The sequence below is a fragment of the Danio aesculapii genome, chromosome 8 (assembly GCF_903798145.1).
Source record: "Danio aesculapii chromosome 8, fDanAes4.1, whole genome shotgun sequence".
In the NCBI taxonomy this organism is placed as follows: Eukaryota; Metazoa; Chordata; class Actinopteri; order Cypriniformes; family Danionidae; genus Danio; species Danio aesculapii.
The window spans coordinates 35,058,575-35,072,029 of NC_079442.1; the positions used below are offsets into that span (position 1 = coordinate 35,058,575).

General features: G+C 35.7%; 2 protein-coding genes across 2 annotated transcripts; both read left to right on the forward strand.

The window, feature by feature from the left end:
* Positions 1–679: 679 nt before the first annotated feature.
* mutyh (mutY DNA glycosylase) lies at positions 680–8,815 on the forward strand. The gene is made up of 15 exons (XM_056464404.1): positions 680–1,087; positions 1,904–2,031; positions 2,586–2,625; positions 2,710–2,783; positions 2,872–2,913; positions 2,991–3,062; positions 3,136–3,249; positions 4,502–4,599; positions 5,880–6,024; positions 6,101–6,191; positions 6,271–6,453; positions 6,515–6,660; positions 6,834–6,983; positions 8,467–8,508; positions 8,630–8,815. The coding sequence occupies exons 1-15, from the start codon at positions 979–981 to the stop codon at positions 8,774–8,776; spliced, it is 1,581 nt and encodes a 526-aa protein (XP_056320379.1). The 5' UTR covers positions 680–978; the 3' UTR covers positions 8,777–8,815.
* A 1,027-nt stretch (positions 8,816–9,842) lies between these two features.
* Positions 9,843–13,445, forward strand: elovl8b (ELOVL fatty acid elongase 8b). The gene is made up of 8 exons (XM_056463833.1): positions 9,843–10,058; positions 10,356–10,424; positions 10,590–10,777; positions 10,935–11,015; positions 11,152–11,208; positions 11,304–11,418; positions 12,688–12,815; positions 12,998–13,445. Exons 2-8 carry the CDS (start codon positions 10,367–10,369, stop codon positions 13,163–13,165), a joined length of 795 nt encoding a protein of 264 aa, XP_056319808.1. The 5' UTR covers positions 9,843–10,058; positions 10,356–10,366; the 3' UTR covers positions 13,166–13,445.
* The last annotated feature ends 10 nt before the right edge of the window (positions 13,446–13,455 follow it).

Below are 13,455 nucleotides of genomic sequence, written 5' to 3' on the forward strand. Positions count from 1 at the left end.
GTTCTCTGCCAATACTGAGTTTTTTTAAGCTGGTGATGTTTGTTTGTTTTTCCAACAAAAATTTACTAATCATTTATTAATTTATTTACCAACAGAATCAGGAATAAATAAAGACAGTCCTGGGAAAATAAACCTGGACAAACACTCTACTTATGTTAAGAAAATTTTACCTAAAAAGGAAAGATCCATTCTTAACCAGTTGTCAAAAATCTTTTTTTTTTCTTTTGCTGTCTCACTAATAAGTTTTTGGATATAAGAATTCCTAAATATTTAACACATTCTTTAACTTGCTCACCAGAATCATGTACTGGAAGAATCTCACATTTTTAAGATTTAAATGAAGACCTGAGGCGTTTGAAAAAACTTTAATTAAATCAATTGCAGTTTTAATTTCACATTTCTAAAATAAAGTTGTATCATCCACCAATTGTGATATTTTTATTTCTCTATCAAATAAAGTTATGCCATTCAAATTTAATCGCTAATAATTCCACCACGGTCAAAAACAAAAATGAAGAAATTGGGCAGCCCTGCCTCAGACCCCTATGGATAAAAAATCTTTTAGTTGTATTGTTCTGTACTATATCTGAACTGTTGATGCCTTTATAGAACATTTTAAGTCTGAATAAACTTATTTCCAAAACCAAACATTTGTAAAAATTGTTAAGAGCTCATTTTGTTCATAGCAAGCGAGTGACGCGGAGTTCCAAAGTCAGCTATTGGTCCAAACACGTCCCGCCCTCCAGGAAGTAAAACAGAAGGCGGGAGTCAAGCGCTGCAGCCGCATGATGTTGAATACAAGTTGGTGTAAACACTGTTGTACATGTTGTATTAGTCCACGATTTTAACGTACTGTTTTATTCGTCATAATTTTTTGTATAAGAGCATATTTATGCATGTCAGTTTGTGCTCATTTAGTTTTCAGTCGATGTTTAACAGTTTTAAAAGCTGTTTAAATCTGAGGGCTGAATTAGCACCATGAGCAGGTTAAGATCTACTGTTTTGAAGGGGAAGAGAGCGGCCATAGAAAATACTGAGCTGATCAAATCCTGCAATAAGAACAGAAAATCAAAGCCTTCCATTAAAGGTGAGTGACTGTCACCATCACACAGGTAAATATCTGTAACGACAACAAAAACATATCTACGGACGTACCATCTATAATTAATTATAGATCTACAGTATAATCTTTATTTTCAAGTCAGAACTCAAAATGTTGACTGACAGGTGAAGGAAGAGTTGACCCAAAAATGAAAATCATGTCATTGGGCATCCTCCACTTTTTTCAAGAGTTTTGGAGTTTCTTTTTTGTTGTTGTTGAACACAAAAGATAATATTCTGAAGAATGTTGGAAACTGCCAACCATTGACTTCTGTGGTATTTATTTTTCTAAAGTGGTCAATGACTACTTGGCTACCAGTTCCTTACATTCTTCAAAATATCTTCTTTTGTGTTCAGCAGGAAAAAGAAAGTGCTAAAGTTTTAGACTGTGGTAAAGGTTGATTTATACTCACACATTCTAATATAATTTCAGAAAAGGATTCTTTACAAATTCTAAATAGTTAAATCATATTATCACCCGGTGTCTATCAATGTACAACATTGTTTAGTCAATTAAATAGTGCTAATGTTGTTTTGAAGTCATACTTGCATGCGATTTCAGACCGGATATTTAAAGTAGCGTGGTAAATAATATAGGGAGCATGTCACAAGTTGTCACTGAATGATTGTGCAACTATAAAACCAACTTTACCTCAATAAGTTTTAGAACCACTTGAGGGAGAGTAAATGTTGAGTAATTATTTTAATTTTTGGGTGAACTATCCTTTTAAGGTGTTAATCTGAGTGACTTCAAAGTTGTGTAACATTATTGTTTGACTTTGTCTTGTTTTTATTCCACCAGAGGAAACATCTGAAACTGAACCCTCATTATATCACGTTTTCCATGATCCAACTGAAATATCCGTGTTCCGCTCTCACCTGATGGAGTGGTATGATCAAAATAAGAGAGAGCTTCCCTGGAGGACATTGGTAAAGTAATTTAAAATATTATCTATATTTACATTTACTTTTTTTTATATATTATGGGGGGATTGTAGGTCTGAGAGATAATTAACATTAATATGTTGAGCGTTTCTTTCATTTCAAAGCAGATTTAATATATTGCATACATATAAAACCACTTAAATTGATTGTGTAAAAAACATAAATGAATCTTTTATTCGTTTATTAAATATGGTAACACTTTATTTCGATGGTCCATTTGAGTATTAGTAGACTGTCTGCTTAATATATGTTGATGCAGACATTCAACAGACATTTGACTAACTATAAGAAACTTTGCAAGTACATGTCAACTTACACAAACCCCAACCCTAACCCCAATTTAACAGTCTACTTATGATCTAATGAGAATTAGTTGGCATGTAGATGCAATGTAACTTAAATTCAACAAATGGACCATCAAAATAAAGTGTGACCTTAAATAGCTGCCACAACTAATGCTTGCATTATATATTTTCCTGACTGCGCAATAAAAATAAGATTTTTTTTTCTCATTTTGGATCTCATTGTAAACCATACAGGCGATGACAGAACCAGATGATAATATCAGGACATATGCAGGTATGGAACTAAAAATTTGATTGTCGCAATGATGATACCATAAATCTTATGTATCATATTAATTTTCTCTCATGCTTATCTCAGTATGGGTTTCAGAAATCATGTTACAACAGACTCAAGTGGCCACAGTGATAGACTACTATAACAGATGGATGAAGGTAGACACGCATCTTTGATCACATTTCTCCTCTGGCGGCACCTCTGGACTGCCATATCTTTACGCTTTTTCTCCATATTTATTTTTAGAGATGGCCGACTGTGGAAAAACTTGCTGCTGCTACACTGGAGGTGAAACTTAATCCACAAAATAAACACACAGAGACACGGTGAACATCTGACAGCAGTGCATTGTTTTCTCCCTGCAGGAAGTGAACCAAATGTGGTCAGGTCTTGGATACTACTCTAGAGGACGCAGACTGCATGAAGGTGCTCAGAAAGTAGGTTTAAACAACATAAAGGATAAGTTATGCATAAAATTTAAGACATTATAAACATGATTTCTTAAAATAGGTGCTATCAGAACTGGATGGGGAGATGCCAAAGACTACAGCTGGACTGTTGAAACAGCTGCCTGGCGTTGGACGCTACACAGCCGGAGCGATTGGTTCTATAGCACTTGGACAGGTAAATTGTTTTGGTGATAAAATTTGGTCTCTGTGCTACTCACATCTGATTTTCACTAATCTATCTTAAGAGTTGATTATTTCATATGTGACACAATATTCACAGCTGAAGCTTGTGCATTGTTTTTAGCTTTGGAACAAATAGAAAAAGAACAGTAACGCCAGTTTTTAATTTGCACAGATCCAATGTCCTGTTTACAAGCACTTAAATCAATGAAAACTGATCTTCCTATGATTTTTAGCATAATAGAAAAAGTGGACCTTTTAAAGAAAAAAGACTTTGATATTATTTTCTGCTGGATAACTGGACAAATGGGATTCATTGGAAACGAACGTGCAGATAAAGCAGCTAAGAAAGCCTTACAGTTAGAGATAACGGAATTTAAAATTCCTGTGTCTGATATTAAACCTGTTTTAAATCTGTATATTAATGAGAAATGACAAATATAATGGGATGAATGTAGGAATAACAAATTGTATGAAGTGAATCCATTTGTAAATGAAAGAAATAATTATCATTTTGAAAATATACATGACCAGGTAGAGATGTACATAAGAGATGTAGAATTGGACACTCAAGACTCACACACGCATATTTATTAAAGGGAGAAGAAAAACCGATTTGTGACTTGTGTAAGAATATTTTGACGATAAAGCATATTTTAATAGAATGTGTATTTTTAAATGATTTTAGAGAACGTTTTTATTCGGGAAATATTTTAAGTGAAATGTTTGAAAAGGTGTCTTCTGGTGCAGTTTAGCAATATTTATCTTAAATCAAACTAAAAGATTGTATATGACTGTTTTCAGAGTTGTTGCTACTTGTAAGTTGTTTTTTTTTGTTTTTTTTAACAGTGTATATTTGTTAAGAAACTGATATGATTATATGTTTATATATTGTATATTTAGTATATGTTTTTGCCATGAATATAGCCAATGCTGCTGATATGGCATTAAAAACTAAATAAAAAAATAAATTTTATATGTATCATGTCTTAAATATTAATAAGAAACCCATGTCTCAAAATTTCGCTAATAATCAAGCTGGAAAGTGATTGTGGATATGAGTGAGAGGACTCTGTGTCTACATTTATGGGACATAACTGCACACCAAAAACTATTACCTTTATTTAATTACTTGCATGATACTCTAGTAAACAGTAAATATCAATTTGTCACATATTAAACATGGAAGATAGTTTGCTGTAAATAAAGTTTGTTCATTTACTGCATTGGGGTTTATTGTTCTCCAGGTGACAGGTGCTGTTGATGGAAACGTCATTCGAGTTCTGTGTCGCGTTCGAGCCATAGGAGCAGACAGCAGCAGTCCTGCTGTAACAGATACTTTGTGGTACTGAAACATCCAACAAGTTGATTTACTCTTAAAGTTCACTTTTAAGCTTTTTCTGGAGGTTTTTCCTTTTGTTTTTGAGGTCTCCTATAACAAAAGCTTTATCTGAATTTAAGGTCAAAATATTTCTACAGGTATTGAAGTGTATCTTATCTCTCTAAATTATTTGCTTTGATTGGTCAAATGTTTAAGTGTAATATTTACAACACATGTTGGAAACGGATGAGAAATTCAGTGTCCCCAGCACAGTAATACTAACAGTACTGCTGCCGATGATGTTTCTTTTACTGGATCATCTCTTCATTGTTTGAGAGTGCATTTGCTTTTGCAGCGAAGAGATGAATGGTGGCTGTACACGAGCAGCCAGTGAAGCTGCCATTTGGTTACAAACTTGTGTTGGTTTGGATCTTTGAAACTTTGCAGACATTTCAAGCAATTAGAAAGAGTTATAATACACACTATATCAAAGGTGTAATCTAAAGAATCATAATGGGGAATGTTAAGCAAATATATAAATCAATTTTTTAATATACAGTTGAAGTCAGAATTATTAGCCCTTCTGAATTATTAGCCCCATGTATTATAATTTAGAATATCAGGCCTTAAAAAGTCTTAAATCTACTGAAATATTGTGTTGTAGGTCTTAAATCTGTTTTAAATAGGTCTTAATTTTCCTTTGTTTGTGTATAGCTACTGAATCTGGCCAACACCTGTCCAATCGCCAACATAAGACTTTTAACTTTTTATTTAAAAAGTACATTTTAACTCGATTTACCATAATGGTTTAATTGTTTTCCTTACAATAACAACAATAATAATAAAGAAAATCCGCTCTAAATGTAAAACTGAATAAATTGCTAAATATTCTTGACACATGAAAGTGTAAAGCCTGCAGCCCACAACAAAGGTGGAAAGTTATTGCGTATCCTATTTAACAAACCGTTTACTACGAATTTTATATAATTTTGCTCACATGGATAATTGAATAGTAATCAGATGATGTCATAACGCTGCTGTGCCATCAGCTGCAATTGTTGCATTGCTGATCATGATTTTGAGGATTAATAGATCAGTCTTTCACAACCCACGCAGATCTCAGATCAGTTCATCCATCCTCTGGCAAATTAGCCAGAGATCAGTTATCGAGATTAATAGATCCAGGATCTGCAAAATCATCTTAGATCATAATTTGGGAAATATTTGTAAAAGTAAAACTTACAGGAGGGTGAATAATGTTGACTTCAACTGTATATGTTGAACTGCATCGTGGCCTTTTTCAGGAGAATTGCAGATACACTTGTTGACCCAGAGAGACCAGGAGACTTTAATCAGGCTATGATGGAGTTAGGAGCCAGAGTCTGCACCCCAAAATCCCCTCTGTGCAGTCAGTGTCCTGTTCAGACCCACTGCCATGCTTTCAAGAAGGTACTTTCCAGCAGCTCTCACCAAACACTGTATAACCTAGCCTATTTTATAACAATGTTCTTTTTATATACTGTAGATGAGCATTAAACAAGAGACTGACTGCAAAAGACTTCTAAGTAAACTTGCCTCAAATCTCAAAAACCCTGTTCCTGATATAGAGAATTGTAGTAAGTAAATGGTCTAAAATCATCTATCAGTGCATCAAATCGTATGCACTGTTTAATATCTGTTCACGTTCTCTAACAGTGTCTGCTGGCAGCTGTAACTTGTGTCTGTCAGAGGACTGGGACCCTCAGCTGGGGGTACAGAATTATCCCAGAAAGCCTGTTAAAAAGGCTCCACGTGTGGAACAAACACTGACCTGTATAGTGGAGCGCCAGCAAGCCGGAGAGGAGACGGAGTACCTGCTCACTCAGAGGCCAAGCAAAGGTAAAACTACTGTTATGATGGGATGAATTAGACATGCATTTACTTGCTTGTTTTTTTACAGGACTCCTGGCTGGGATGTGGGAGCTACCCAGTGTGCTCTTGCAGGCTGACGTCTCTGAGAATAAATATAAAGAGTTGATATGTGACATGATGCAGAAATGGCTGGAAACACCCCTGGACACTAACTCAGTGCAGTTTGTGGGAGAGGTGTGTGTGTGTTTTCTCGACATCTATGTCTTCATGGGTTCAGAATGGTTTCAAATTGATCAAAATGCATTGAGCAAATGTATGAATCATCTCTTTGCTCATGATGTGCATCTCTTTGGTGGTTACAATGCACATGTTTGATATTTGTCCACATCTTTTATGTCTTCTGTCAGGTGGTGCATATTTTCTCCCACATCCATCAAACCTACATTGTGTTTTTGGTGCGTGTTTCTGACTGCCATGACAGAGAGGAAAAGCAGAAGACCTGCTGGCTAACTAAATCTGCTCTGCAGGAGGCGGCTGTGTCCACTGGGGTTAAAAAGGTTGAGTGTGTTTTCATTGGTGTCACAGAAAAAGCCAAACTCACCAGTGTGGTAAAATTAGCTTAACGGGCCATGAAACTCACCTGTCTCAGCAGGGTGTTTTCACACCTCTAGTTTCAAAAAAAGCCAGGAAAGTGGGTGAGCCCAGCTTTGTTTAGGTGGGAGTGTCGAGTGGCGAAAGAGGGAAGGGTTTGCATGAAAAGGGGAGTTTCAGTATGTGAACAACAGCTGATTTTCACAGAGGCAACACAAACACAGACACAGGGGAGATAGAGAGTTATTATGTTTACATGGTCATTAGTAATCGAATTATTTGCCTTAATCTGAATAAGACAATAATATGATTAAGGTGTTTACATGAGTTGCCTTTTGAATGTTCATTTCATGATTCCATTTTACATGTTATTGCACATAAAATGATTATCGTCATCGCGTCACCATGCTATCCATATTTCCTCTGGAATTTCACGTAATTTCGGGTGTTTCATTCTTAATTTGTCGACTTCAACTGCAGTTTGGCACTTTCACTTTCATTCAGGAACATTTCATGCATGCCTCCCATGACAAACGAGATGTTGGATAAACTTAGTAACTAAAGCAATTTGACTAAGGTATGTCTTTAAAAACTGAAAGAGTTCTGCTGATGATACTAACTAACTTTGCCATCTGAATAAACATAAACAAAGAACACTGATCACACACTTACCAAATCCGTTGAGACAGGACAATCCACACAAACTGGAGCTGCGTCTTTTTTAAAAGAAGACGAGTGGTAAATCCAGATTTAACCATTTCCAGATGCGAAAAGCTCTCGGGTTAAAAATGTTCCTTCCTAACATATTTTTGTTGCGAGTTAGCAGACCACTGTAATCCACATGTGTGGATCCACACGCAATCGATGCTCTCATCGTGGGAAAAATGAAAACCAAACCTTGCAGCACATTTATAAACACAACACTGACGACCCATGTCTCGGAACAATTCTTCTTCTTCCAATTTTTGAATTACGGTTGGCAACACAACGTGGCGTCTCTCTGAACACTGTTACAGGTAAAGGGTGTCTTCAAAGCTATCATGCATATTAATGAAGTTGCACCTCATTTACAATAAAGCACATTGATTGGTTCGAACCAAGTTTTTCCTCATGAATTAATGCTGAAAACTCAAAGTTACAGACATCCAGTCTCCACACTGGAATTTACACAAGGATCTAATCGCTGTGACGTAGCTGTCAAAATTTCTTTTCAAACCGAAAGAAAGAATTTGCTCAAAATAACACAAAAACAACTCATTTTCACTTTTTTTGTGAAATATATGTGTCCTAACAGTGTTTTTTAGCAGGTTGGGACAAATATATGAGTCAACATCTCAAAAAAAGTTGGTGTTTCGTGACCCTTTAAAGAAATGTTATCATAAAAAAAGCAATTGCAAATTTAATGAAATAAAAATGCTAAAATGAATTATCTTTTGTATTAAATTACAGATTATGAAGCTCTATGAATCTTCAAGCAAGTTGGACCACAAGGTTAGTTTTTCTGAGATTACATGCGCTTTATATTTTGTACTGTTAAGTATTTATTTCAATTTCATATGCTACTGATTTTAAATATTACTTTATCTGATCAATATATTTGATACTTTTTAAGGAAAAGAAGAGAAAAGCCGGCGCTGAGAAACAGTCAAACAAAATAAAAAAAACCAAAGGTGCTGCTACTAATGTAGGACCCAAACAACTCTGCCTTAGTAAATTCTTCTCTACCTCAAAGACAACAGTTAAAAGCAAATGCTCTTAAGAACTGCTGGTCTGGATATTAAATCTTGTTTTTTTTTTTTTTTAAATAACCTGTGGTCATCATGTACATTTTTATATTGTTTCACAGTATCATACTGTATAATAACACATCTGCAGCACTGTTTTATTAAGGAAAACGGGCATTTATATTAGGTGTTTTTAAGTAAATAATAAATGTATAATGTCTTTAAAAATAAATTCTTATAGGATGTAGTATTGTCCTGAATAAATGTTTATAGACCATTTCAATGCAGTGATGTCAGTGGTCCATGAACATTTCCTGCTTTATCAAACTATTTCATAACTATAACAAGAGGCAATTCAATCACACCTTCACGATAAAACAGCTATCATAACATTATCAATATGTGGATCGTTTTGGATTCTCGGAAGCTATAGAAATTAAAAATGTAAAACAGGAAATAAGTAAGGACCATTGTTATTGTTTTTATCCCACAAAATGCTCTATAACAAATGTGTAAATGTGCCTTGATATCATGTGTATATATTTTGCCTTTAAGCGTATAGAATGTAAGTTTCCTCATCGTGGTTCTAAACCTTTATGAATTTTTTCATTTGAACACAAAATAAGATACTCTAGAATGTTGGGGGGGGGGGGGTAGCTATGAACGTCCATTGTAGAAACAAAAATATATATACTATATGGAAGGCAGTGGCTGTTTCTTCAGTGTTAAACTTAAAAAGTTTTGAAACAAGTGGATGTGTAAATCAGACTTTTTTTTTATTAACTATCCCTTTAACTAAGCGTCGTATTATTAATTTAGCAGCATGTTGTCAGACAGAATAATTAAATTATGGTCATGTTCTTTTAATTCTCTGCGCCCTGAATGCCTTTTTCTTTCTAATGCTGGGTTGTCAAAATAAGAGTCCAATTTCTTCTTACCCACCTGCTTATGTTTAAATACTCCGCCTATATTTAAGATATATAACACGTGGGGAAACGAGGCTTTACGGCAACAAAACAGGTTTAAATTATTTTTGGTGTCGTTATAATAATAATTATTATCGCCGACATATATTTGCATTGAGAGTCATGCTTAGTTTTACTCCACAATAGAGACTTTTAACTGCGCAATGTGAGTTGAAATGAAAATGGGTGCAGTCCAAAGTTTTCCTTCTAAATAGTTCTGTGTACTTCTGCATAACAACTGATAACACACAATTTCCCGTGTTACTCAAGCAAATTTGTTCAAAGTTCCCATCTGACCGTACGATTGATCAGAACAGCCACACGGTGCGGTAGCGTTATAACCCCTCCACAGGTAAGTTCACCGGTACATTTATGCAGATGCAAACGGTTGACAAAACATGGATTAATCCACACACATAACCACCACAACAACAAATAGTTAATTCACTGTGTACTTTACACTTCACGTTATTAACGTGCACGTTGTTCAATAGAATTGGCTGCATTTCATCTTAACCTCTCTTATTTTAATGAAAACCTATATGTTATCCTAAGGGTGTACGACGGTGCAGTGGTAGTAACTGGAATAACTAGTATTTTCACGTGTTGTGTAATTGTAGTCTTGCCTGTGTCTTTTTAATGACTGTAGTAGTGTTCCCAATGGAATCCGCATGGCAGAGACTGGAATCCATGCATCAATGGATTGTGGAGAATGGGGGTAAGATTTATTTAATAAGCATGATTTATTCTAGTCAAGTCAACTACGACCAGCTAAATATGCAAATTAATCAATGACAGTACATAAAAATGTATCACAAAATATGAACATAAATTTGTAGAATGCCCTGAGTTGCAAAGCTTTGTGTTTGATTGCATGTTTCAGACAAGCGGACTGACCCATGGCTACTAGTGTACTCTCCTGTACCGATCATCTGTATATTTTTATGCTATCTGGGTGTTATTTGGATCGGACCCAAGCTTATGAAAAACATGGAACCAGTGAACCTAAAAGGACTGCTTATTGTATACAACTTTGCCATGGTTGGTTTGTCTGTATACATGTTCCATGAGGTAAATAATGCGTTTTGTACATTACTCAATTACTTCAGGCTGTTTATCTTACCATCAAGGTCTTGCTCTAAATAACCAAGTCATCAAACATGTGAATACTGAAGATCTGTGTCCTCATCATGACCTTTTATCAACAAAGTTTTGTTTCTTTCCACAGTTCCTGGTCACATCTTGGCTGGCAAACTACAGTTACCTGTGTCAGCCTGTGGACTACAGCACCAGTCCATTGGGAATGAGGGTGATTATGTCTCGTCTCTTTTTAATTCAGTAATATTTTGAAATATACGTAATATATTTTGTACTGAAAATAAAATGAGCATATAGTGTTATCTTTGTCTTTACTAAACATTGCTTTTTTTATTTGACTTTTTCAGATGGCCAATGTATGCTGGTGGTTTTTTTTCTCTAAAGTAATTGAGCTTAGTGATACAGTAAGTTTAACAAATGTAAAAAATAAATATTTATATCGGTTGTATAGGCATGACTCAATGAATGATGTTTTATTTTTTTTACCTTCCACATATAGGTTTTTTTTATCCTAAGAAAAAAGAATAGCCAGCTCACATTTCTTCATGTGTATCATCATGGGACAATGATCTTCAACTGGTGGGCAGGTGTTAAATACGTGGCAGGAGGGCAATGTAAGTAGAAATACATGAATAAACATTGGTTATATGTAAAACATTTACACTCACCAGCCACTTTATTAGGTACATATTACTAGTACCAAGTTGGACTCACTTTTGCCTTTAGAACTGCCTTAATCCTTCGTGGCATAGGTTCAACAAAGTACTGAAAATATATCTCAGAGATTTTGGTTCATATGGACATGATAGCATCACGCAGTTGCTGCAGATTTGTTGGCTGCACATCCATGATGCAAATCTGTCCACCACATCCCAAAGGTGCTCTATTGGATTGAGCTCTGGTGATTGGAGACCATTTGAGTACAATAAACTCATTATCATGTTCAAGAAACCAGTCTGAGATGATTTGCGTTTTATGACATGGCGTGTTATCCTGCTGGAAGAAGCCATGAGAAGATGGGTGCACTGTGGTCTTAAAGGTGTGGACATGGTCAGTAACAATACTCAGGTAGGCTGTGGCGTTGACACAATGCTCAATTCATACTAACGGGCCGAAAGTGTGCCAAGAAAATACCCCCCACACTATTACACTACCAAATTGTAATGTTAATGCTAAATTCTAACCTTACCATCCGAGTGTTGCAGCAGAAATCGAGACTCATCAGACCAGGCAACATTTTTCCAATCTTCTATTGTTCAATTTCGGTGAGTCTGTGTGAATTGTAGCCTCAGTTTTCTGTTTTTAGCTGACAGGAGTGGCATCCGGTGTGGTCTTCTGCTGCTGTAGCCCATCCGCCTCAAGGTTCGACATGTTGTGCATTCAGAGATGCTCTTCTGCATACCTCGGTTGTAACGAGTGTTTATAAGGGTTACTGTTGCCTTTCTATAAGCTCAAACCAGTCTGGCCTGTCTCCTCTGACCTCTGGCATCAACAAGGCATTTGCACCCACAGAACTCTCTCACTGGATATTTTCTCTTTTTCGGAGCATTCTCTGTAAACCCTAGAGATGGTTGTGCGTGAAAATACTGAAATACTCAGACCAGCCCGTTTGGCACCAACAACCATGCCACATTCAAAGTCACTTAAATCCCCTTTCTTCTCTATTCTGATGCTCAATTTGAACTGCAGCAGATCGTCTGGACCATGTCTACATGATTAAATGCATTTAGTTGTTGCCATGTACTTGGCTGATTAGAAATTTGCGTTAACTGGCAGATGGACAGGTGGACCTATTAAAATGACCGGCGAGTGTATATTAAACTCATTAATATGACAAACATGTGCATTTTTAAAAACAGAATATTGTCGTTTTATCGTTTCAGCATTTTTTATAGGGCTGCTGAACACGTTTGTTCATATTTTGATGTATTCTTACTATGGCCTGGCAGCTCTGGGCCCTCACCTGCAGAAATATCTGTGGTGGAAGCGCTATCTTACCTCACTGCAGCTGGTACACACAAGACACACACACATGTTTATACACACACTGCAAATTTGGCTTTTTTTTTGTCCATTCATACCTTGAAAAAAACACATTGACCTAATTTATTAATTTTTTTTAATATCTATTTAAAATGAATTGCTTAAATACAGATTAGTTAGTAGATTAATATGAACCACATCTCATTACAGGTCCAGTTTATTTTGCTGACTGTTCACACTGGATACAACCTTTTCACTGAGTGTGAATTTCCTGACTCCATGAATGCAGTTGTGTTTGCCTACTGTGTCAGTCTCATCATACTTTTCAGCAACTTTTACTACCAGAGCTACATAAAGAGGAAGAGCAAGAAGTCTTAACAGCATTTGAGTCACACGCTGAGGAGAGGAACAGACAAATTCTGCATCCCCGTACACATTGCATTACTGCATTCTTGGTGTTATTTAGTGATCAGGATTAAAAGGATTTGTTAAAACCGCTGACCTCATATCAGATTTAGTTTGTAAATGTAACTTTTCAGGGACGTGCTACTTTTTACGCTTTTTGCATTTGAGAGAAGTGAAATATACAGCTTTATATTATCATCAACCAAATTAACTTGAATGTAAATAAAGTGTAATGTCGTTTTAAATCACTGTATGATGGGTCA